The sequence below is a fragment of the Toxotes jaculatrix genome, chromosome 4 (assembly GCF_017976425.1).
Source record: "Toxotes jaculatrix isolate fToxJac2 chromosome 4, fToxJac2.pri, whole genome shotgun sequence".
Lineage (NCBI taxonomy): Eukaryota > Metazoa > Chordata > Actinopteri > Toxotidae > Toxotes > Toxotes jaculatrix.
The window spans coordinates 16,508,718-16,534,457 of NC_054397.1; the positions used below are offsets into that span (position 1 = coordinate 16,508,718).

Below are 25,740 nucleotides of genomic sequence, written 5' to 3' on the forward strand. Positions count from 1 at the left end.
ACACCCCCGCTCTGTGGTCCCCTTTCATGTTTTTTTCACGGCGGATGTTCATCTCTATCACACATTCCCTCCAGTTATGTTTCCTTTCCATCGCTTCATGTCGAACAAATCTGGCATGACAATCTTCTACATGTCGCTGGCGCTAGGTGCAGCAGGGGAGTCACTCGGGGAGTACACTTTATCAGTGCACTCATAGCCTGGGGAGTTTGAATGGACTGTGTGTGTTCACGTATGCATGTGGGTTTATGGGTGTGTGATTCTCTCCTGATTACACCATCAACTAAGTGCGAAAAATATAAAATGGTTTGGTTGTAACTGAGTGTATGTGTGTCTGTCTGTCTGTGTAGATGTGCCTGTGTGCAAACATGTGTATTCCTCACAAGTTGAAATGTAGAACATAAGGAAAATAGTTCATCATTAAAATTGAGGAAATTGAGCCAATTTTCACTTTTGCCAGTGCCTTTCCACACTAGATTCAAATCAATGAGATACATTAATATTAATAATTGGTTTTATTCTTAAGCTTAAAGGCAGGTTTAGGATAAAGGTTAGATTAAATTGGGATAATACGGTGGCATTTCCAGAAGTTTGGAGTGCTGGGAGGCTGAAACATTTTACCATTTCCATTATAGCCTGTCACACACACAAACTCAAGGATGCCTTTTTTAAGGTCTCTGCATATTTGTTTGTCAGCATAACATTAACAACTCATTTCCAAACATTTCCATGGCTGGGAACATGGTGGATCGGACAGTCATTTCATTTCTTGTATTCAAATTAGTGACTTTGCAAATGGGTAAATTAAAACTTGAAGGCTGTTTAATGCCAGCCATCTAGCTTTGGAGAAGGTTTATTGGTGTATTTCTCTTTAGAGAGGAGCTTGATCCACATCCATAAATTTGTTAATCTTAATAAAAGTATGTGGGTGATTCAAAAAAAAAATATATATATTGCTTTAGTTTTAAATAGAAAAGGGCTGAGGTAAAGGTTAGAATTAGGTAAGGGTATGTTCTTATATGGGTGGCAATTTACGTATTAAGAGGATGAATGTAATAAAAGGAAGCTGGTGAGTCCTGCTATGCTGTGTTTTTCATTAGAGAATCTTGGAAAATGTCCATGGAAACACATATATATTGAACAGTGAGCTGTCATAGGTACTGTGTTCGTTATATGCCAAAGAGTAAAAAAACAGGTTTAAAGCAGTCTCTGGAAAATGTACAGCAGGATTGTAAGAAGAGTAAAAAAAAAAGAGGTCTTTTTCTATCCCTACAATGTGTTCCTTCAAAAGTGCAACTGTAATATGTTCCCAAATAGACCAAAATATAAAATCACCTATTCTCTGCTCCCCTTTGCTGCTGTGTAGTGCTTGACCTTTGGATGTTGGAATACAGACAGACAGTGTGCACACAGCCCAAATAGTAGGAGACACTGTTGTTGTGACATGATGATCCCTCACCAGCTTCCCACCTGTGTACTCTTTGTGTAAAGGCAGAACCAACAGCACCTCTATCAGGGACTGAACTCAGTTCTCCAGTGGTGCAGTTATTGTTTACATTTTGCATGTATAATTACATGATGATACAGTATCAGCAGAATGAAGGAAATTATGAGAGGTGTCAGTTTAAAATTGCCATACATGAATGAATGTGATTGGACATTAGTTGTCAGCTGATGGTAAAGCTCGAAGGAAACATCTGATGAATCAGCTTATTGCAAGCACAACTTCTGTGCTCTGCCTGACCTGACGTGATGCTATGCTCCTTTATGTTGTGAGGGTGACACCAACGATCCCTGTGCACCTGGTTTTACCAATCACCAGCATTTAAGTTAGATAAGCACATATTATGTGCAGTGGTTGCTGTGACAATATTATGTCAATAAAATGTACCAGCACGTACCTTAGATCAGTTTTTCTTTACCTCTACCACCGATAAGTACGGCATGTTTGAACTAGGGCTGCATCTATTGAACATATCTGTATTATCTCTATTTATAACTCTCCTCCCCAACTTTGTTTCCCCCTCTGTGCAAACTTCAGGCCATTCCCTGTTATTCCATCTTTAGCCCTTTCCTAACGCCAATACATATTAATGAGAAAGCCTATCCAATTTCCAAGTAGAGAGGGCCATTGTTCTGACCTAAGTGCTATTACCCAGCCGTAAATGAGAAATTTCTCCACAGCACATTATATTATGGTTATGTCTCTGGGAAGGTTACTGTGCTGCAATATGCTGTCTCAATTACCCGGCCTGCGTCAAGCTTTGTCTACAGGTGGCTAGCTCATCATTTCCTCTGCCATAAGCTAGTTATTTTCCCAGGTCCTGATAGTGTCATAGTCAAGCGTGCTTGTGCTTCCTTTCTGCAGATATACACTAATGGTATTTATGAAGCCATGGCTTCTGTTGCTTAACAGTTTTGAGAAGACTACCGATTGTATTATGTCTGTGTTGACAAAAAGGACAGCTGTATATGTCTGGTTTCTTTACTGGTGTGGCTGATAAGGCCATAAAAGCACACCAAGCATGACTTGAGATTATTTCTTTCCTTAAGCCACCTCTTTTCCTCCCCCCTTCTCTTGCTTTTTCCTCCAGCTGCTCATTCTCTCTCATTTCTTTCCCCTCAGAGATGAATATATTAAGTGCCCGGTGTGAGACTGAATAATTGCTGGGTAGCTGTAGCTTTTTCTTTGTTTCTTCAGCTCACTTCTGCCTGTTCTTCTTTTTTTTCCCCCTGCTTTCACATGCATGCCTGTGTTGAATGCAGTTGGACAGTTCCCACAGAGCCAAAAAGACACTTTTGCCTTTGTCTGATAAGTGCCAGTAATGATCGCTGCAATGCACAGGAATTCATTTATTAGATACAAAGTGTAAAGTGGGTGATGAAAAGGCAAAGAAATTGAGGTTTCTGAACCATTTTACTGTCATCAAACTGACAGATTTGACCTTAAATAATGAAGCTTAGTTTCAAATGATCAGCAGACAACTATCAGTTGAACACAATAGCAGAAAGACAGCCCTTCAATCTTTTTTTCATGTGCAGTTGACTCTGACTCTTGTATTGTCTTTCTGCCTGTTGAAAAATGTTTAAAACGATCTTCCTTGTCGTGCTTTGAAGTATGGATATAAGTATAGATATAGGCTTTCTATAAAATAAAGGACTGATTGAATGTATGTTACATCTATTCAGAACACACTACACACACAGCACTGCCAAGAAAGGATAGTGGCAGCATTTAGTGTATCACAGGGAACAGTGGGAAGTTTAATTTTGCAGTAGCATTAGGAGTACATACTATTAACCCTAGTCTCAGTTGTTTCACAGTTACTGTGACAAGTTGTTCAAATAATTCAGTAATATCTGGCAGTTAAAATGGAAAAAAAGCAAAATAAAGCAAATATAAACTAAAACAAGAAAACCGAGTGGACTCATTAACGCAAACTATCGTCTGTGTCACAAGGAGACACACATGAAAAAGAGCCTTACAGGGGATTAGTGGCTGACTGCTATAAAACTGGCATATGACATGCCACGGTCTAATTATATGTAATACCAAAAATGACCCCTGGTGGAAATGGATAGAGAGCAGAGCTAAGCTGATGTGAGAAATGCGTGCATAAGCTACCATAAATAAATGATGTTACCAGCACTGATTTTAGATTAGTGGCACAGTAAATCCCATATACTGTATGTACTATATCTGAAATGCTTTGTTGGGTATGGTGTTTATGTAGCAGCACAACGCCTATGAGGGCACTGGTGCTATTTCAGGAAACGCTGCAAGGAGGAAGTGACACGTCTCGAAGGGCAGCAGAGATGCAGTATAGATAGACAGATGAGGAGAAAACAACGGATGAGAGAGATTGCTCTAATAAGAGTTAACTCTGCTCTGCTCCGCTTGTTTGTTTAGTTGCATTGTTTGCTGCTTCCACACTGATGCTCTCATTTCATCTTTGTCTATACGTCTCTTTCTTTCTCTCCCTATTGTTTCTTTTTTTTTTGTCTCTTGCTCTGGCTTCTAGTTCGAGGGCAGTAAATGTAATCTTTGTCAGCAGTTCTTGGAAGTTTGATGCAAGAGGCACAATCAGTTTAGCTGGCATTAAAGGACTGAAAAGGTACGGTTAATTAAGAATGATTTGCTGTCTAATATGATGTTTAGGATAAAATGCCATTCATGGTCTGATGAGTGCTCTTTCTGAGATGTAAGTGATTGGGATTTGGCAGCACTACCCTCCCTCTGTCTTTCTCTAAGCTATACTTACACACTCAGAAGTGTTTCTTAAATCTTTATGTCTACTATCCAACAGTGCCTCAAGATGAACACAGAAAACAGCTCGTCTTGACAGGTAGCGGCAGAGAATGAGAGAAGCACCACAGAAAACAAAGACCTGAAAGAAAAAAAAGAGAGAGAGAGATGAACAGGAGCTCTGCTGAATCTCTCTAAACACTAGACAGGTGGACTTAACCTCATCTAGGTGTGTGTTTGTTGTGTTTGTCTATATGTGTGTGTGTGAGTGTGTAAAGGCCCTGTCTGCAGCACCTGGGGAGATGAACTGTGTCTGGGCTGTAAAGCTGACTTAAAAGGAAAGGGGGAGGAATTGCTGAGAGTTCAGGAGAGGGGGAGAAAGCTCAGTTTAGGGCAGCTGCGATGTTTCCTTTTTAAAGCAGGGGATACACATGGGCGCAAAGCTAAATTAAGATGCATGTGTGCTGAAAACACAAATGCATAAGCACTGTCTGTTGCACACTTGTCACGCAGTCAGTTGAAATTACAGTCAACCACTTTGCATCTCTCTTTCCCCCCTTTGCATCTCTCTCTCTCTCTCTCTCTCCCCCTCTCTCCCTCTCTCCACCATGCGGCTAAAATGCACACACTCGCACACATACGTCACACTTGTATGTGCTTCTAGTAATCATGTGGCACTAATAATCATACCAGCAGCGCTGATATTCGCCATTATGTTACACATCTGTCAGCAGTGCGTGTTAATGTCATGGAGCTGTTGATGCTTGCCACCGGTCTTGTTGCGCACACTCACAAAAGCTTTCCCCAGTGGTTGCCTTATTAGCATCAGCGTCCAATAACTGATTCCTGTTTTTACCCCTATGAGCTGTAGTTGTTCAGACAACATTTATAAGATAAATATTGCAAACTGAAGGACGGGGGGAGTGAAAATATTGCAGTTAGATTCTTCTTTTATTGGCAAGTTTTATACTATTGGATAATCTCACTTCTCATTTTACTGTATGTTACAGAAATAACCACAAGTTGAAATTTATGTGTCTCAAACCATGGGAAAGCTGTTCCAGGTATTTGTAAGACATCTTCATAGTTGATAATGTTGCACATATGGTATTTATCTTGTGAAATCAAGCATGAGGACAGTATCACTCAGGATCTCACATTCTTTTCATTAAATGAATTTTCCATGGGCACTGTTTTAGCGTACTGCACGTTCAGTCTGCAAAACACAAATTTTATGTGTATTACCCTCTTGGTAGTAACTCACTGGTGTTAATAAATGCATGTGTTTACAGACAGTTTATACAGAACTGTATGTGTGTACACTTTGAATAAAGTAAAACGTTGTATTCTTTGCCAAGACCGCATAGTGAATGAAGACAATCACTCCAGTATTTTATCTAGATGTACATGTAGCCTGCTGACAGCTTTTTTCCACTCAAGCATCTGTTTAGCAGCTTACTGAACTAGTCTGGTAGCGCGTGTGCTGTACTGCTAAGCCTTGGGCTCTTCCTCTCTCTGGGAAAGTGTAAATGGCATTACCTGTCAGCTCTGATGATAGGACCCATCCGTTTCTCAGTAAATAAAAGACGTGCCGAATCACAACAGAAAAAGCAATTTCTAAAAGGTTTTCCCAAATCTCTCATTCTTTGTTTCTGTCATGTAACATTCAGTAGATTTGTCTGCTGAGGAATGAATGCACCATGTTTGAATGAGAACTGCTTTAACAATGGCAGCCATTTTTACATGTCAGAAACGTTTCAGAAATGCTCACCTTACAATCGATGTGGCGGAGTGCAGTCACTTTCCTGGGATTTGCAAACGTGTGAGTTTAATCCTGTGCACTTGAAGCAGTCACAGAGGCAAACCATGGTTTCTTAATATAGAGTTTTACCCATAGTCGTAACCTCAAAATCACTTAATATTGGTCCGTGCATTTGTGCACTGTACTGTATGTATGTTTCTGTGCATGTGCGTACATGTGTGGGCATCCATGTCAGCATGTTGTATCTCTGTCTTTGTGCTTGTACTCACGTTGGTCCAGATTTAAATTTCTTTATCTGCCTTTGGGAGATCAAGTTGGATTAATACGTTTTGATTGATCACTCTCATTTCCTTAATGGATCCGCTCAAGGCGGCGTCAGTCTCTGTTCCTCTCACCAGTCCATCAGGGTGAAGAATGAAATGTGTCCGCCTCAGCATCCTGTGGTTGGCCAATCCTGGAATACACATAAAGCTGTAGTTCAAGCTTCAAGATTATTTACTCCTACAAATCAGTGGTCTGATGGTTTCCAAACATATGTAGGGCATCACATACACACACATACATGCACCAGCCCCAGCTCTGTTTCTCTGTCTCACACAAGGGCACTCACATATACACACACAGAGCTAACTATACCCACAAGCTTTCCAAGCAGCTGAGCTCACACAGTTTAGCAAGTCGATGGAGAAAATTGTCTCGAGCCCCTCAGCACTGCTTTGTGCAAATAAAATCCATGCTACATTCACATCCAGAAAACGTGTTCACAGCGATTAAATGTACATCACACCTACTGTATTTAAATGCTGTAGAATAGTTAGTGTATCTTCCTGTGAGATTTTTTTTTTTTGTGCAAGTACATTATGGATCTGTTTCAGTGCAATGCACCCAGTGTGGTGTCTTGTTGCCATGTTTCAACAGGGTTTCTGTAACACAAACTGCACTGTCCAGTTATTATTGGAGTGCTTAAACAGCAGCTTGTCTTGAGTGTTTTCCTCACTTCGGCTTTATTTCTTGTGTTGCCATGCAGGAAAAAATGCTGGCAGAAAGCGGACCACTGCCTTTACCTTTAAACTAAATGTCTGCTTTCTGCAGCTGAATAGAGCAATACCATACTGTCATTACCAGCCCATTCAGTGTCACTGCTGTCAAGCATCTGACAAAATCTGTTGAGGTTAAGCTGTGCTGTGCGTGTCTAAGTGGTCACGTATCATCATTTGTTGCCGGGGGTGGACTGTGAAAGTCCAATATATGGACTGCTGTTCTGTGACCCTTCAGCTTCAGCCATTTGTCCAGGGCACAGTGTTTATGTGCCCTGGACAAATATCCAGTATTTGTCGATTCTGGACAAATATCCAATATTTGTCCAGTATCGCAACTTTATACAGTATTGCAACTTTGGAAACAAAGCTAAATTACTGAGATAAAGATGATGATGATGATGATTATTATTATTACTATATAGGCGTCTGTATCAAGATTGCTTGTTTACTTAATGTGTTTCTTTTAAGAACAATCACTACATGCTGGTATACTAGTCACAGACTTTTTGAAACTCACAAATATCAAGCAACTTCAAAAATTAAATATCCAGTGCACACCTATGTCACTTTAACGATGTGAGGAGCTAAACAGGTGGCAGTTGGCAAAAGATTTGTGTTTAAAGAACTTTCTTGAAAGTGAAAGTGTCCTGCACCAACCAGGTAATGGTTTTGATCATTTGTTTTGCTAAAGTGTTGCGATTGCATCAAAGATTTTGGGATATAAAAGCAATTTAGAATAGAATAGAATGCCTTTTATTGTCATTGGACATCTTTTACATGTACAACGAGATGGAAAGCATCTCCTTCTCCAGTGCAACATGTATGAATATACAACATAGAATTTCACACTAACTTGAATTTGTACCACTTTTTGTGTGACGGCAACTCTTCAAAGAGACTTTATTAGCGTTGTTAGACAGTAAGGTGGCAGGCTGCTGTATAACAATGTGACTGAATGGTGGCACAAAGAGATGGTGAGTCTTACAGTGTAACAGCACTCAAGCAAGCACATTAACAAAATAAGTTATGTATTTCACTTCTAAGAGAAAGAAACTTTGCAGGGCATAAATTAGTCTCTGTTTAAGCTTGTCCTTTACAGATCATTATGTCTCAGTAAATGGACACAGCAGAAAACACTTAAGTACATGCAGTCTTATAAATATGCCATGCACAAAAAGCTGGTAATACAGTTTTATATTTATTGGCCTTCACATTCACACACAGGAACAACACAAACACACTTGGGACTGTCTAGTCGCTATCATCAATATTTCAAAAGAACATCGTCCTCAGCATGGGGGAATTAATAAATAATTGATCAGCCATCCTGTGGGATTTAATATGTGTGTTCTTTGCATGCACTGTGTTATGATTTCCAAGCTGTGCCTGTGTGTGTGGATGCGAGTGCGGTGTGCACACATATTTCTCCTGGCCTAACTATAATCGTCACACACTTTCACCTTTGAGCGGCCAGCAATGTTATCAACACAGCACTCACTTTGTTCCAAATCTCCCTCCACAGTAACTAACATCTCACCTCTTCGTTAGCATCAGCGGAGTAAAACACAGTAGTGTCTCAGGTAGCTGGAAGATAATGCAATTAGACAGAGACCACAGAGCCTCAGCTGCAAACAGAGGCTTATTGAAGCTGACATGGCTGTCAGATTAAGCTGGGAGGGGGACAGATCAGAGTCTGAGCTTTAGTATGCGTTTGTGTTGATTTGTGTGGGTATGTGTATAAGTGTTTGGGTCTGTGTGTGAAACAATGTGTCCATTGGGAAGAGAGGTCACTCTTGTCCTAGTCCACTTGGATGCAAACCTTTTAGGGCCTCTGTCGTTTTGTGTAGTTTCTGCTTCGTTTCATTTGCTTTTTTTTCCTACCTAAATCTGCGATTATCCTCAGCTGCAGATTTCAAATCAAATCAATTAGTTTTTATATATTTTAATTGCACTTTTAAATTGACTTTACTTTGGCTCAGATTTCGCACTGTGCTATAACCCTACACATATTCCACTACAAGTCACAGGGACAAATGAAACAGTGACTGGAAAACTTTTATTGATTTGTATGATAAATTATTCTCTTTTTTTGGGTCACTTGGGTGAATTTCGTTATGGTTGTTAAAACTTTTTTGATGTTTGATCATTTTTTAAAAACTGCTTTCACATGATCATTATGAAAGCTCCAAAATCATCTTAGACTCATGAGGTAGGGTGCCATAGCCCACTAATTTGAATACTGTATAGCACATAGTGTATAGAAACGAACACCAATGTCCAGTGTAGGCTGATTCCACTTGAGTCAACAAAGAGAAAATGTTGAACTTTGATTGGATTATTTACTGTTTTTGTTGTAATGAGGTGGAAAATATACACAGATAAGGGCTGCATCAGTGATACATAAAATCAAGATAAAGTGTTTCATTATTTAGTGCAGATTTTAAAGTAGCTACCTGCTGCTAGTTGTGTTTCCTGAAAATTTAAACAGTGCCCTCTCTTTTCTTATTTACTTGTCTTAGGGAAAAAAAACAACATTTGGTCCTTTAAAATTCTATCGGTGAGTGAAAGTTTGGGAGTTTACAGTTGCAAAAAGCATTGATGGCTGTTCCAGCAAAATGCTGTTTATCCCTTTTTTAGGAGCTGCATAGACGCTGCTTGCACTTTAACAAGATGTATGCTTGCCACAGTACATTTCTTGGGGTTTATTTTCCCTGTCTGAATAAATTGAACTCTATATGAACAACTCGAAAAAAATGAAATATGTACAATCGACCAGTGTTTTTCCACATTAGAGGCAACAACTGTGTTATGGCTCTAAAGAGTGTTGTTCATTTTCTATTTTGGCTCTGCAGAACACATGGCACAGTTGTTGCTGTTGGCTAAAAGCCTTCAGATAAACACCTTTTTCACTGTACTACTAAACTGCCCCCAACCCAGCTGTTCATTTCGACTGTAAACATTTGTATATCCCCAGTTTGCAGCGCAGCCCCCCAGTATCACAAGGCCAGATGTCCATTCTGGCTCCAAGAGTGGTATGTCTTTCCTCTCTCACACACAGTTTCACCAGTCCTTTGCTTCATTACCTGTGAGTCAGGATAAATAACGGGATGAGTGAAAGTGCCAGGGCGCTGAAGTGTGCCATCGAGCAGAGGAAAAAAAAAAAAAAAACAGCTTCTGCCAAAGCTCTCAGCACAGAGCAAAGCCTTGACAGATGCTAATTTATCTGCTGAGGGCTGAATTATAGAGACAAACGCTTATAGATCCAGAGAGAGAAAGAGGGAGAGACTATTAGATAAGATTTAAGGGGAATCAGGAGCGAGAGATGCTAGGAAGGAAAGTATGAAGAAGTGGGGAAAAGTGAGGATAAAGAATCTGTGAGTACATGAAATCGAAGGAGAGAGAGAAAATTGAGACAACGGAAAGTAAGATTATTGAGAGGTCACAGAAGAGATTGATTTCTGGAGAGTGAATATATTCACAGTCCAAATTTCAATAGATTGTCTCTGCTGTACCATACAGGATGAGAGAGGCAAAGAGAGATAAGAAACTTTGTTTTTGTCCACATTACACATAATCACCATAAAAACTGCTCTCTGGCAGATAATGGGTTTTATACACAGTTGCCAAAACATGTAATCTGAAATTGTTGCACAGGCAGTACAAGATAAGTAAAAAGTTTTGGATGGAGTTGTGAATGAATGACTGGTAGCACAAGTTAGGAGATGGCACCTTGGTGCATTTCCTGAAAGCACAGCTGAAAACATCAGATGCCTACATTAATTATATAATTGTGTACGATAAAATATATTACAAATGAAAGAAAAGACATGGAGGAAAATGAAAGAATGGCTTTAGGAATGTTCCCACTGTTATAAATTTTACATTTCAGATTTTCAGTTTCTTGCCTGATGCTAGCATTGCATTTTCTGTATGACGGACACAGACAGTAAATGTGACACTGGCCTGACACGTATGTTGTTATTTCTGAAGAGCCGATGGATGGCCGTTGAAATCCACTTGTCTTGAAAGAGCTTTACTGCTGTCCTTCTGTTTGTCTTCCATCTCTCTCTTCTCCTTCCCTCAGGGTTGCAACGTAACTATGTTTCATTGTGATCTTGATTGATAGGAGGCATTCAGGTGATGTAGTGGAAGATAATGGAGAGGCAGAGGATATACAGCGCATGCAGTTACTGCCTAGGGCTTAGACTCCATTGCACACGTGCAGAACTTGTACTATGCATGTGCAAAATGTGAGCATCTTTCATTTTTTGAACATTTTTACAAACTTGCAGAACCATCTTAATATTTTCCACCTGTCAGTCACTAAGACTTCTTATTCTGCGTTTAATTTACACATTACAGTGTTATTTCTTTAGTCAGTTGAGCTTCACATAACATGATCGATCTTAGTGTGAAGCTCTACTTACTTTAATGGAAACCAGAAACAAAGCAGTTTAATCTGCCCAATGATGTTTTCCTTCTAAAGCTCTATCTATTGATTTGCTTGTGCAGAATTTGATGTATAACTGTGAGTCGCTCCATGCAACTCTATGCAGATTATTTGTCATACCAATCAGGTCATGGCGTGACTAAAGTCAAAGGAAACTGGACTTACTGTTTTGTTTCGAGGAAGTTTTGTCACAGAAGAATAGCTAGGTAATGTGTCCTAACATGCATCTGGTAAGCTAGCCATCATCCACATCAACCACACATCAACATTCAGGGTGTAGTTACTAATAAGGAAGTGCCTGAAAACCAAACACGAATGCCTCATGTCATCTGAAGTTAATACAATTTTATAAACAAGGTAAATGCTTACAAGTCATTTACATGGGAATTATTCTCTTCTCTACTATGAATGAGGTGAAGACACCCACCAGTAGGACCGTTGCATTCCTCTGTTACTGCCTGTCTTCTCCCTCATCTTTCCTGGAAATTTCCCTAAGAGACTAAACATCATCAAAGGTCTTCTCATACACACACATTTGTGTACACACCGTAGCCAAATATGCACACTCATTCACGCAGAACAGTGAAAAGGTCATGACACACATATTTCCCGTCTAAATTCTTGTTTTCCTCTATCCAACACGCACACATACACACTCACACACTTTAAACTCAACCTCTCCGTCTCTGCCGGTCTCAAAGTACCACACAATGCTCTGTCACACTAACGTACACTGACGTGGTTGTGGTGAAAGGAGCCCCTCCAGCTGTGTGTCTGTCTGCTTTGAACAGCAGAGCTGTGCTGAACTAGTTAAAGTCAACACAGAAATGCTTTCTGATAGACAGCGACTTCAGTAGGTGGTGAAAATGGTAATGAGGGTCACAGCTTGTTTCTGGCAAGCTTGTCAGAATGAGTGTGCTTTCTTGTATGTTCTCATATATGGTGTGTGTGTGTGTGTGTGTGTTTGCAGACTGGAGGTCATCACTTGTAAATGTCACCATTCAGGGCAACAGATAAACACTGCATTTCACATGTGTAATTCCAGGAAGTATAATGCTATCTGATGAAGAAACACATTGATTCGTATTCCATTTGAAATTGTGGTTTGAAACAAAAAAAACCAAAACGCTATCACCCCATTTCATCACAGTTTCATCAAGAAACAAATACACCCACGCACGCAGACACACTGTGCTTGTCAACAGATTAACCTTTCATGCTGCATATGTGTATTTGCAATTTGGTCTGTATTCAAATATTGTTTTTTTATTTGTCCATCTCAAGTGCTTTGGGTGGGTGAGTGTGTCTGTGAGCTCAGTGATGCCAGTTTTTCATCCTCTGTCATCATCATAAAATACGCTATGATAAATCAAGATGACGGAGAGCGAGAGAGTGAAAATTAGAGAGAGAGAATGAAAGATAAGAGGAAGAATATAAAAAGATATTTCAAATGGGAGAAGAGCGGGAGATACTAGAACGAGAGAAGGATCTTGTCCACTTGGAATGTGACATCTTCAAAGCAAAAACTACAATTCAAATTAAACAACAGCTTACAGAGGCTCTGTAAGTGAACAGAATTTAGGAAAGCAGGGGGAAGAGGATAAAGGTTAAATCTGTTGAGACACAAAGAGTTGGATTATAGCCATACAGAGTCTTTCTTCATCCCCTCCCTCAATCACTCTCAAAAAAGAAGTGACAGAAACTGTCAGCATTATTAGGTATTGTAGCTGTCTCTCCTTCTTTATGTCTTTTAATATCCTCTCATCTATCCCATCTCCCTTCATGAAATCCCATTTGCCTTGATATCGCTGAATGAATGGTGAGAAAATGTCAAAACCAAATGAACAATAAATATTTCAAAAGCCGAACCAAGAGGGGGAATTAAGATGGAGGGGTTTTTTTTTCTAACCATCACCAGCTGGTTCTATTCTACTCTATTTTATTTTATTCTATTCTTTTCTCTGCTGTGGTGTACAAAATAGCTTATTGATCATCCTATCATTTCTGGTCTTCCATCTTATTAAATTGTCTTTTAGATCATTGGTATTTATTGTATTTACTTTATTGCCAGCATGATGTTTCACTTCCGTCATGCTTCATTTGCTGCATTTTCATTAGCCTAAACCCTGCTCCCACTGTATACTTTCATTCCCAGTGTGCAGCTAAAAAAAAAAAAAAACTCCATCCCACTCTTTTCTGTCTGCACTCAGTCCTGCCGTTCTTTAGCTAATGAACAGTAGAGCTCCTACGCCATAATAATTAAACTGCATGTAATTTGTAGTAATTGAATGTGGGTGTGGAAATGAGGAGAGGAGATGTGCTGGAGATTGGAGTGGTAGCAGGGCATTAAGCACCACTCTGCCTGTCTGTCTGCCCGCTGTGGGGTGAAAGAGGAGTTTCACTTGGCGATTGTGTTGTTTCCTTTGCTGCAGAGAAGAGGGGGGTGAAGAATCAGGTGAAGGAGTGAGAGTAGGGCATGAGGTGGTTGACAGTCAGAGAAAGAGTGTGTGCTCAGGTAAACATGCATCATGTCTGAATTAACACGTATGCGCGTGGATTGTCTGGCTTGGTTTAAGTTAATGGTTTTGAACAAGTCCCTCCTTAACCTGAGAAGCCGAGGCGGACTGCGGTGATGATTCCATCTCCAGACAAATCCTGGAGCTGACAGTGAATAATGGGAAACAACAGGCAGGACACCATGACAACACCCATGGTGATGGTACTGGGACTGAGTCACAGCTGGAAGCCCTGGATTCAAATTATACTCAGTGAAATGGGATATCTCAAACAAAACATTTATGAGCCCACAGAATTATTAAGCACTAATGAAACATCCTTTAATGTATCATGTTGTATCACCTTTCCAAGTCTTAATTCCCTGATTTTTACCCTACAGAGACAGGTATCTATTTTTTAGATGTTGACTTCAAGGTGTGAAATACTATCACAATTTTGTTTAGGGTGGATGTTCCTGTTTAAGTAGCTTTCAGTCATGTCTGTCATTCTGTGCATGCGTGTGTGTTTCTGTGTGTGTGCTCCTGTGACAAAATGACATCGGTCTCCAGTTAATTTAGCTGTGTCAACTCCTATCCAGCAGGCCCTTCTGTCAGCATTCATCAAGGCACAAATGGTTTTCTCCTCATGAATATGCAAACACCCCCCCCCAGCCAATCAAAACACCATCCTGTTCTGGCACACATAATACCTCATGCACACAGATGAATGTGTGTGTATGTGCCGGCATACATATGAGTAAGCCACTTGTGTTTGTTGTGTGCAACTTCATCCACACTCAGAGAGATGATCGTGTAGACACACTCACACAGCGTTGCGCATATATTCCATGGGCACACACAGACGCTCACAAATGTATGGCTGACTCAGTGTAGGAAGGTTTATAGTTCAGAGCTGTCTCACAAACCCACCACATATCAAATGATTGAGAGTTTGCTTCAAGACAGTTTCATTTTCAAAGACAGAGCTTGATCTTGCTTGAGATGTGGAGATAGGGAAACGTTCTCATAGTGCCATAACTCCGCTACAGGTGAATGCTCGTTCACCACGTCTTTCTGCTGAGTTTTTCCATTTCTTAGTTTCAAAAAGCTATTTTTTTTTTTTAAATCATGCTGTATTTGATTAGTAGTGGTACTAGACTGTCAATATGAATTGTTCACTATACTTTAGCTTCACTAATCTATATCTAAACACCTTTGTAATACAATGAATTAAATGTAAACGTGCTGTCATGTTGTTTTGAATTCATAATTTGTGCCGTTTAATTTCGTTAAATTCAGTTAGCTGTGCAAAAAGCTGGAGAAATCCATCTCTTCCCCCTGCTGCCCTGTCTATGACCTCTGTCCTTTTTACAAACACGAACACACACACACACACATACGCACACGCGCACACAGGCTGCTGGAGCACCTCAGGGCACAATCACACATTTTTAATGGAAGCACCCCACTGCTTTAAATCCTTTTTTCAACAGTAATGGAAGAATCCATTGTATTTCGCCCTGCACATCGTACATGCCTTAGTCATAGACATACTTATATACTGTACAAACACACCCCTGCCTTTCCTGTCTTTATGTGACACCCGACTGTGCTGAGATATGAAAAGTCTTTTTTTTTTTCGACGGTGCAGTTGACACAGACAAATGCTGTTCCCAGCCTGGGTGAAATGTGAATTTTTGAAGTTAGTGACATAAAAGGATTTGATGGAGGGAACTCATAGCCGTTTTATATTGTGTGACCCTTTCTGTCATTCTCATTACCATAAAGTCAAGCAGACGGGCACGCTGTGGCTATTTCATGAACTCATTTTACAAGAGCATGCACACACACTCTCACAGAGACACACACACAGTGACTTATTATATTAGTTTTAGTATTCTGTATGGAGTCTTAGCGAAGCTGCATCTGGCCGGTGAATTTAATTTCCAGTCACTAACGTTAATTGTTCCCACTGTCAAGATTCGGCTGCTCAGAAGCTCAAAATGGTTAAGGAAAAATAGCCAAGTTTTTATGTAGCCTACAGTATGTGCACACACACATACACACCTGCATACAGTACAAATACACAAACAGCCTCTATCTCTCAGGTTTCAGTAGTCCGTTTAGAGACACTAACAAGGATTCTGTTCACGCTTCACGCGTTTCAGTCCTCAGGAGAAATGTGATGTGCCGTGACACTAAATATTCAGTCCAATATGGTGGCTAAGCAAGGGCACTGTGTATGCGTGCATGTGTGTCTGTGTGCTGATTTTATTCCACCCCATGCTAGTGGGGGAAGCCAAACACGGCATGAAATAGTATGCCAGCAGCTTGGTCCTGTTAGTTCACTGCTTTCACTCTCATTGAATCTCAAGTCTGCATTTATCTCCTACAAACACAAACAGGTGGTCACTCAGACACTACGATAACCCTGTCCTGTCCTCGATTCATGACTGAAGGCCCCAATATTACTTTTGTTTGATCTCTTGAGATAAGTTATCGCTTCATGCATAGTCAATAAGTTGGAGCACACTTATAATTAAAGTAAATAATAAATTTGATTATGTGGTGTCAGTTTAGAAGTCTACACATGTCTCCTCTTTTAATTTTCCGTTATATCTTTATTATGGGATTAAAGTTGTCATTACAGCATAATTGGAACTGCAGGGTAGTGACATATCAATCAATTTTTACCACATTAATACATATATTCATCAAGATGGGCAATTTCACCATGAAGTATTTCATTAACAAGTGACTCACACACAGTGCAAGTGCATTATTATTAGCACAACTCACAAACCTTTGACCTGCTATAGCATGCTGTACCTTCCATTGTCCCATGTTGTTCCATGATGCATTTTGCTAAAAGATTTTTTTGCTAAAACTTGCTTAATTTGGTGCCTTAGTCACCTAGTCCTTGAGGCAGCCATTACTATTATAAGCTGCTCTAACTCAGAGTTGGAATATTTGCTTTCAGCAGGGACCTTAATATAACTTAGGTATCAGTGTGTCATAGAGTAACGTCTGTGATGGCATTTGCAATGGTAATTGTCCAAATGTACATATGAATATTCATAGAGGTAGGTTTCTCTAACTGAAGGAAAATATGCCAGCACCATGGGCATTAACAGTGATCTGAGGCAGACTTTTTGTCATCAGTGAACTCTTAACTGGACGGTTCTGACATCTGTGGCATCAGTTGTGGTCTCTTTGATCTCTTATGGAAATTTAAGTAACAATTACTGCTGCAGTTCATAAAACCTAAAATATAACTTGTGCCCTTTTGTTTCAGTGTTACAGTTAGAATTGAAAGCCATGTGGCTCTTTTGGGGTCAGTGAAACAGTGAAAACTGTTTGTAAGCTATTGTTCTACATCACAAATACTTTGTGATTAACAATGAAAGAAAGCTGATTCTTTCCCATGAAATGTTTTCCTCTGGCTTTGGAGCTGTTAATGTACTGAGTAGAACTTGTCAATAGAGTCAGTTGCAGAGGGGTAGTTTCGACTTTTCATAAACCAGTCAAAAGAAAAATTGTACCACGTAAACAATTTAACCCGACTATTTTCTGTCTGTGTTACAGTACAGACACCTCGAGGAGGAAACTGGATGCTCTTTGGCGTTTAATCTTGATTCTTGGCCATGCTCTTTGTTCATCCTTCTCTTGTTGATTCTTGCCTTTCACGTCCTGATTTTTGCATCCCTGTTATTTCCAGGTGCTATTGTGCCTGTGACGTCAAAGTCACCCATACACACACACACACACACACACTCCTGCATTTGACTCAACTGCCATTAAGGTTGAGCAAGTCAAACCATCTTCATCTCTGCTGTAATGTTATTGCTGCTGTTTCCATTACATACAGTATCTAAGGTCACAGTGTCCTCCACTTGCACATACATTACAACATTGAGGTCTGAATGAGGTTCAGTCTGATGAGAGCTATCACTTTCTACATAATTGTATCACTTAAGCAAGCTATCGGAATATAGGCAATTGTCCTTTAACTTTTGGTATTTGGTCTCCTTAGTCACGTACATTAGCCCCCTGACCTGAAATGATAGTTGATACATGAGTCCATGAGAACATGTGAAATATCTACTGTCTGACTTTTTGGATCTCTTGCACCTTTAGGCTTTGTTGAATCATTCCCATCTGCTCATTTTGCTGCACTGCTGAACATCACAGCCGTTTGTGGCTGCTATCTATCAGTAAGGGTATTGTAATATTACTTATTTTTCTGTACTACTTTATTATTGTCTTCTATTGCTTTCTTTTGTTTTTCTAATCTTATATTAACTTAGGTTGTGAACAGCCAAACGTAAGAAACCAAACAAACTCTAAAATGGTGTTGGGTCATCTAAATGCTTTTTCAGGGGCTTTGCCAAGAATATAATTTCCGGGAGAAGCACTTAATATTAGACAAACTTTTATTTGTGCAACCCTTAATCATAAGTTATCATTTTCTCAGCCTGGCCACAATTTGCTTGACCCTTAACATGGATCAGCCAATCACAAAGATGTCACTGGAGCGACCCGTCAGCGCACCCTGACACAGCGATCAATCACAGGCGAAGGACATGACACTGTCAGTCTCACACGAGCACATCTGTCGCTGTGGAGATAACTCACTGAACTTAGACAATGACCTTGCTCCGGCTCTGTTAGGCGCTGAAGCCCATTGGCTGTAATTGCCTGTCAAGCAGCAGACATGGGGTTTGACAGAGTGGTCAGACAGTGTAATCCAGGTGTTTGCAGTGTCACTGTGGGTTCTTCCAAATGGTCTGATGGGAGGCTAGAAGAACACACTCTGACCTTTGTGTCCCTTATTTCCCAAGCTGTATCCTATTAGGCTGTTGACTGCATCGTGTGAGGTTGCTGAAGTTTTAATGATGGCATCAGATTGAAGTGGACGGATCTTCCTTGGCTTTCTTTACTCTGCATTATCATGTTTTACAGTTTTTGGATTGTGTTGACTTTTTATATGCTATAATTGCACCTGACGTGAAAAAAAGCTGCAAGCATCCTTTTTGACGAGTATTGTATTTCACACTTGACATTTTCTGCCATCTGTCTAATTTGTGTTTGTCTCCTTATTGGATTTGCATACAGAATGATATATCCAATGATGACATTAGAGATCCCTCCTGCTCCCGGCTGCGAAATAGCTCAGCAGATAACCTCCTGTGAAACTACGACTTGTCGTCTCTGCAATTTGGCTTTTGTACAGATTAAACAAACAACTTGCAACAATTTAACTAGTGAGCTTTACTGTAGAGGTGCTGGTAGGTGGACTTTATAAAGAGCCAAGTTAGCTGTTTCTCCCTGTTTTGATTTTTTTTAAAGACTAAGCTGACTGAATGATGACTGTAACTTTATATTTAGCTCACAGATATGAGTGTGGTATACACCTTCTCATCTAAGAAATTGAATAAGCATATTTACATATGTGTCAAACTGTTCCTTCCTTGACTATTGGCTTTAATTATTGTATCTGATCATCCAAGATATATATTGATTCTAGGTGTTAAGGGTGTCATAGGTGATGTAACAGGAAAGCATGTTAACAATGAAGCTTTCCATCCACTGTCACATCCCCGTATCCAGAAAAAGCAGCTGCACCTTTGTTCAGGGCACAGTGAGTTGTAGGTTTATGAATGATTTACATGAAAGAATATTGATTAAAAAAAATTGAACAAGGTAAAATGTTTCCATATCACATGGCCTCACATGCAAACAAAATCAAAGTCAGGTGCAACTAAACGCTTTCATTGGTTGCATTGGTGTGCCTGACATTTAGCAGGTCTGTCTTTGTGTGTGTGTGTATGTGTGTAGCATTATTTTCTTTGGTTAGCTATGGTTGTGGCCGTTTTCCAGGACTAGAAGATGTGGACTCTATGTATCCCTAATCCTAACTGAAAACCCAAAAGGCATTAAATGAAAGATGAAAAGCTTAAAATGCATAAACATGACACACAGGATGTCCCTTAGGATTTATTATATACACAGTAGATTTGCAACTTTAAAACATACTGGTAATTCAAATTGAGGAGAACTATAGATTGTTTTGTTATTTTTCATTAAAAAAAAAAAAGTGCTGCAGTTCCTGTTACACCTGAAAGGTCGAGCGACATCATCAGTGAGGAAACTGCACCCATCTCTCCTGACCCCAGTGACATGCCTAATCCTGACCCAGCATCTCTGGCGAAGGTGGCCTCATCTGACTCCAAGCCAGAGTCAGACCCTACAACAAATATAAAGGCCAAGACATATGCCTGTTACAAAGAATGGCTTGTCCAATTTCCGTGGCTCATGTTGAAACGGTTAACATTATGCATTGTATTTATTGCAGTGTGTGGACAAGCGTGGCTGAGAGCAGTGTTTTTGCTGTTGGAGCATCGACGTTGATGTATTATTGTGGCGCCAAGAGGCGCAGTGAAAATTTTTGGGTGCACCTAAATTATAAAGCACCACTGTAATGTAAAAAGTTAGTATGGAGCCTTGTATTTCTCTTTTTAAGTTCTCTTACTGGAGCCACAGTTCTTCTCTCTCATTCTTTTGAGTTTCACTTTTTCCATGAGCACTTTAAAATGATGAGTTGGACATATACGGAGAAATTCATTCTGCAAAGTTAATAAATGAGAAAGCTTTCCATCTGTATCTCCGCCTTTCACTCACCTTCCTTGTTCTGGGCCATTATGACTGAATTCACAGACACTGTGACCCTGGCAGTGTCGTTGTAATTATTCTAATCAGGTCTGGTACACCTTTGGCAGTCAGAGTATATTCTGCCTCTCTCCCTCACTGTCTCTGCATCTGTGCGTGTATGCTTGTTTGTGTTAAGATTCACTTTTCAACTCAGCCAGCGCATTCATCTTCATCTGTTATCATAGCAGAGAGGCCTCTCTGCCATGTGAGGTGAAGGAAATAAATTGGCCATCACACAGACACAGACTGAGAAAGAAGCAAGAAAAGAGGGAGCCTCAGTGTAATTAGTTCCTGGCTTTTCATGACTTTTCATAACGTCTTGGTGAACGTCTCATTCTCATTTCAAAGGGTATCGAAGGATATAAAGGTAAGCTCATATTCAGACATCAGACTCCCGAGTGTCTGGGTGTCTGGCCTGAACAAAACCCAGTTTATTACAAGAGATCAGAATACAGCACTGGGCAACATGCGCTCCTGTAGGCAGAGGAAATTGGAATTAAAGCTGTAGATATACAGGTTAAAGACTGAAATAATCAAAGTGTTGGCTTTGAGACTTGAAGATGAGGAATAACACACAGGCTCAAGTGAAGAGGAGATGCTCTCATGAGGTTAAAGTGGTATTATGGTAGGGGTAGGCCTCCTCAGCGACCGTGTGTGTGTGTGTGGGTGTCAGCATACTGGATGGATGGATTACATCATCTCAAAGCTAAACTCGACTCAAAGTGTGGCGCACTAAATGACAGCTTGAATCAAAATTGATAATTGAATATCTAAACATTTAATACAGTAGCATTATGCATATTACGGTGACAAAGAATAAAATTGAAAGGCTTCATAAGGCTTCAGTTCATAAAACCTTCAATTTCTTATGAACAAGGAGTCAAGCTGAATAACGGATTTAGGTATGTTAGCTGTTAACATTATGGTAATACTGACAGGCTGAGAACTGGTTTAATCAGTAAACTGGGCTGTATATCAACAAAGAGAAGATCAAGCTTTTGTAACTCCACTTTCTTTGGGGAAGGTGTTTCACTTACTATGAGACACTTTGGATTTCACTCTGAAATGTTGATTTACCTCTTCCTTTTGGTGTTTTGGCCACAGCAAACACCAACGTTTGAGTGGCTAAATGGGGTGGGGGTCTACAGGTGATACTGTTCTGTTGCAGCTCCACTTTCTCATTTAGGCTTATTAGCTATTAGATGAAAATGTTGATAATAAACACAGTAATGTGAAGTGGCAGCTTTTTAAAACAATTTAATTTGAGAAGAACTAAATGTTTTCAACAGAGCAGTGGCAGGCAGCACAGAAGGAAGGTAGATCGCGTGTGTTTTCTCACAAATTTAATTGAGGACTTTTGCATTGTTTGGCACACAAGAGCAGGGAATTTGCTTTTCATCTACATTGCAGTGAAGTGTGCAGAGACAGTTGTCCAAAACAAAACCACAGCCAAAATCAGCTACAGTACAGTGAGCCAGAGGAGCTGCGGGCTTTGTGATTAATGTGCATGCTGCTCTGCGAGTTTGTCATGTACTGCACTGTCCAGCTTTTCATTTGTCTCCTGTCTCTCTCACTCAGTGCTGGGAGGCGTGGAGTCACGTGGTGTGCTGAGGAAGATCAGTGACATGCTGGAGGTGATTCTGAAGAGGATGGACAGTCTGTCCAAACTCGACAACACCTCCACCACCGACGCACGGCGCCTGGATGAGCTCAGCTCTGCTATCAACAGGTACACTGAGTTTTTCCTGCATTTTACAGCTTTATTCTGTCTGTGTTAACTGTTTCTTGCAATCAACAAAATTCTTATACATTAATCAGTACTCCCCAGATGTAAATGATTATATTGAGAGACACTTATTTTAGTGCCTTTACTTTACTCTGTAAAAATACATTCATTGGAAACATAATTTTAGATGAAAAGTATTCGTCATTGCCATACTGTACCTCACCTCTCAGTCTCTATACGACCATCTACTATAGTCATGACTTCTATCTTCCCTCCTTTTAACTCTGCACCTTATTGTATTTTGCTCTGGTCTTCGCTCCCATTTTTTTCTCCTCACACAGTCACCTGTGGAAATTGCTGCCTATTACCTCAAATTCGCAGCTGCAAACAGACGAGTCTTGTATGACCTTGCTGCGACTGCTTTTATCAAACTGCTCCTCCCTTCGCCCCCTTAGCGCCTAGACATCCAATTTGTCTTCTCTGTCTAACGTTCTCGTCATTCCGACTCTTTTCATTTTCAAACAGCCTGACTAAACTCAGTGCAGCAGGAGTGATGTGATACACACTGACAGAAATGCCCCCACTTCCTCGAACTTTGTTAAATGATCCCGGATAAGAGCTCAGGTTCAGATCTGCGCTGAGGCACTAGAGCGGAAGGATGGAACGATTAATATGGTCTGGCGTTGGTGTTAACTGCAATCAATGTCTAGTAATGGGCTGTTTAATGTGGAGGAAGCAGCTCTACTCTTAGGCTACAGGGTGTAACTCTGTCTATTGTCAGGGACTCTAACTAGGAGAGTACATGCATGCGTAACTATAACAGAAATCAATTTGCAGTTATTGCCTTGAAGGGGACAGTTTGGCTAGATAGAGGGTTATGGTTAGGGTGTAATTAGGGTCAAATACAAGAGCTGAAATCAATGTTGTGTGAACCATCCTGTTTTAAATAGGTTAGTGGACAGTTTGCCCTTAACCACTAGCCTTGTTGTCAGCCTGTAATTTTACAGATAAATAACAGATAGGTTTACTTCATTGCCTTGTTAAACTAATTGAAAATGACAGGGTTATACTAATGGTAATAATCACTATAATAAGTGATTATTTATGAATATTTAAATAATATTTTAAAAAATACTAGCACATCTTCTGCCAAGTTCACCTTGTGTGGGATGGAAGGTAGAGATAGATCTCCATGGTTACGACTTGAAAGTGTTCACGCCTTTGGGTTGTTTAAGATGTCGATTGACAGTGTTTGTGTTAACTGGTTAAAATAGCTCTGTGTGTTTTATCAGCAGAGTTGGTCTTGTGGGGGTTAAACAGTGTGTACACGATCAAAATAATATCATACTAGGGTTTAGTTGGGATGCCTGAGTGCTACAGGGAAAAAAAGGCCTTCAGCCACCACTGCCAAGCTTAATCCGCAGTAAGAGTGCATTCGGCTTGGCTGGGCATCCCATTACACACAACTGGCATTAAACCAATTACCCACATTTGTAGCAGAGAATGTAGTTGTGATTTGGTGATTTTGCTTACACCTGTAAGTGTTACCCCTAATGAAAAGAACAGTGACTGCTTAATAACAAGTGATAATGCTATGAGAAATTTTATAATAATGTTTTATTTTAAAACATTATTTGATTTAATTGCATAACGTAATGAGCTGCAGCAAAGTGTTTTGATTGCACACCTTTGTTTACATTCTGATTCACTAGTATGAAGAATAATTTTGTTGCTACACTACTTTAAAAATTCAAGCTTTGAAAACAGAAATTGAAAAAAAAAAACACATCTTGTAAACATACTGTGACTTGCGTAACTTATGTTAGTGCTATTTGATGCAAGCTTACAGTATGATGTTATGATGGGTTATAAGCAGTAAGCATCAAACTCAAACATCTTTCAGCAAGCCCAACAAAAACTTCATCCAAGCTCTTAAACTCAGGTCAAACTTAGATGAATTATTTTTGAAACGTCGTTCTGTTCAACAGCAGTTCTTTGTGGACAATATGTAATCAAAACCAGAGCACACTATATATATTTTTTTTTTTTCTTATTTTGAGTACAGTTTTTGTTATGGGCTGAAAAGAGTGAAGCAGCTCTAATAGCTGGAGTGAAATTTTGGATTCAGGAAGCAGAATGAAAAAGATATTGACTCGGGAAATTGTGGTGGACACAAAACATACGCACACACTTTTTGTCTTGATGATGTTCTTTTGATGGCTTCCTGCTGAAGAAGAGTAAGATGTGTTTAACGAGTGTGTGTCTGTGTTTGTGTGTAATTGCGTCATGCATGCGGGTGTCTGTGTATTAGTTCACTTGAGGTGACACTTGCTAAAACCAGTCTGGGCGTGAGACCAGGGCACAGACTCCTGACTGAGCACACAGCCTGCAGGATTAATAGCCATACACACATAGACACACACGCACGCTCACACACACTGAATGTCACAACAGCGACAATCGTTGGACTGAAGTCTCTCTTCAGTCCGATGATTTCATTCCATCGCTCATTTCTACCCTCCTCTTGCTTCTTTTTCTCTTTTTCTTTCTACTTTTACTCTCTCTGCTGTTCCTTTCTTTCTCTCTGTCTCCTTTTTACTTTATTTTCTTACTACTTATTCTCTTTTTTTTTGCACTCACACACATGCACAGAGTGAGAGAGTGTGTGCGAGAAAGGTACTTGGTTGGTATGAGTGATGTGGTAAAGTGTGATTTTTGCCAGCGGGGAAAGGAGCAAATGGGAAGAGGAAGCTTTATAAAAACATATCCCAAATCCAGGCCAGTCAGGCATGCATTTGCAGAAAGACACACACACAATCACACACACACACACACACTCACTGGGCGGGAGTCTCATCTTCGTGTGAGCTTCATTGGTGCTGACATACTCCTGTGTAGCGGCGAATGGGACTTGATGTCTGAGGCCCCAGCCTATGATTCGCCCACAGGGCAGCCACTCGTTAGAGCAGAAAACGGAGGGAAAATAACGAGGGAGGGAGAGGGACAGCAAAGAGCCTGAGAAAATGAGAGAGAGAGAGAGGGAGAGATGAAGGAGGAGAAAAGGGTGCGGAGTTGATTCACTCTGGTTTACTGTGCAGCAGATGAGAGGGGAGATTGGTAAGTCTCCCCTTAGGCGCACGCTCTCTGACGATCACTGCTCTGGCTTGGCTTTACCTATTTCTCCTCCCTTAAGCACCCATCTAAGCTCTGTCAGTAACAGCCTTTATCTCGGGAGGCCTTCTATTCCACAGCACTCAAGTCAATGTCATACTGTAGCTTTGCTGGAAATATTCAGCAAGGGAGACACTTAAAT

At 40.2% G+C, this 25,740-nt stretch overlaps 1 protein-coding gene across 1 annotated transcript in view; it reads left to right on the forward strand.

Annotated features, from left to right (window-relative positions):
- Window positions 1–25,740, forward strand: part of LOC121180621 (alpha-1,6-mannosylglycoprotein 6-beta-N-acetylglucosaminyltransferase B-like) — a 98,602-nt gene that overhangs the window by 9,590 nt on the left and 63,272 nt on the right. The window contains exon 3 of the mRNA XM_041036203.1: window positions 22,280–22,430. Within this exon, the coding sequence (XP_040892137.1) occupies window positions 22,280–22,430 (151 nt within the window). The remainder of the gene's footprint in view (window positions 1–22,279; window positions 22,431–25,740) is intronic.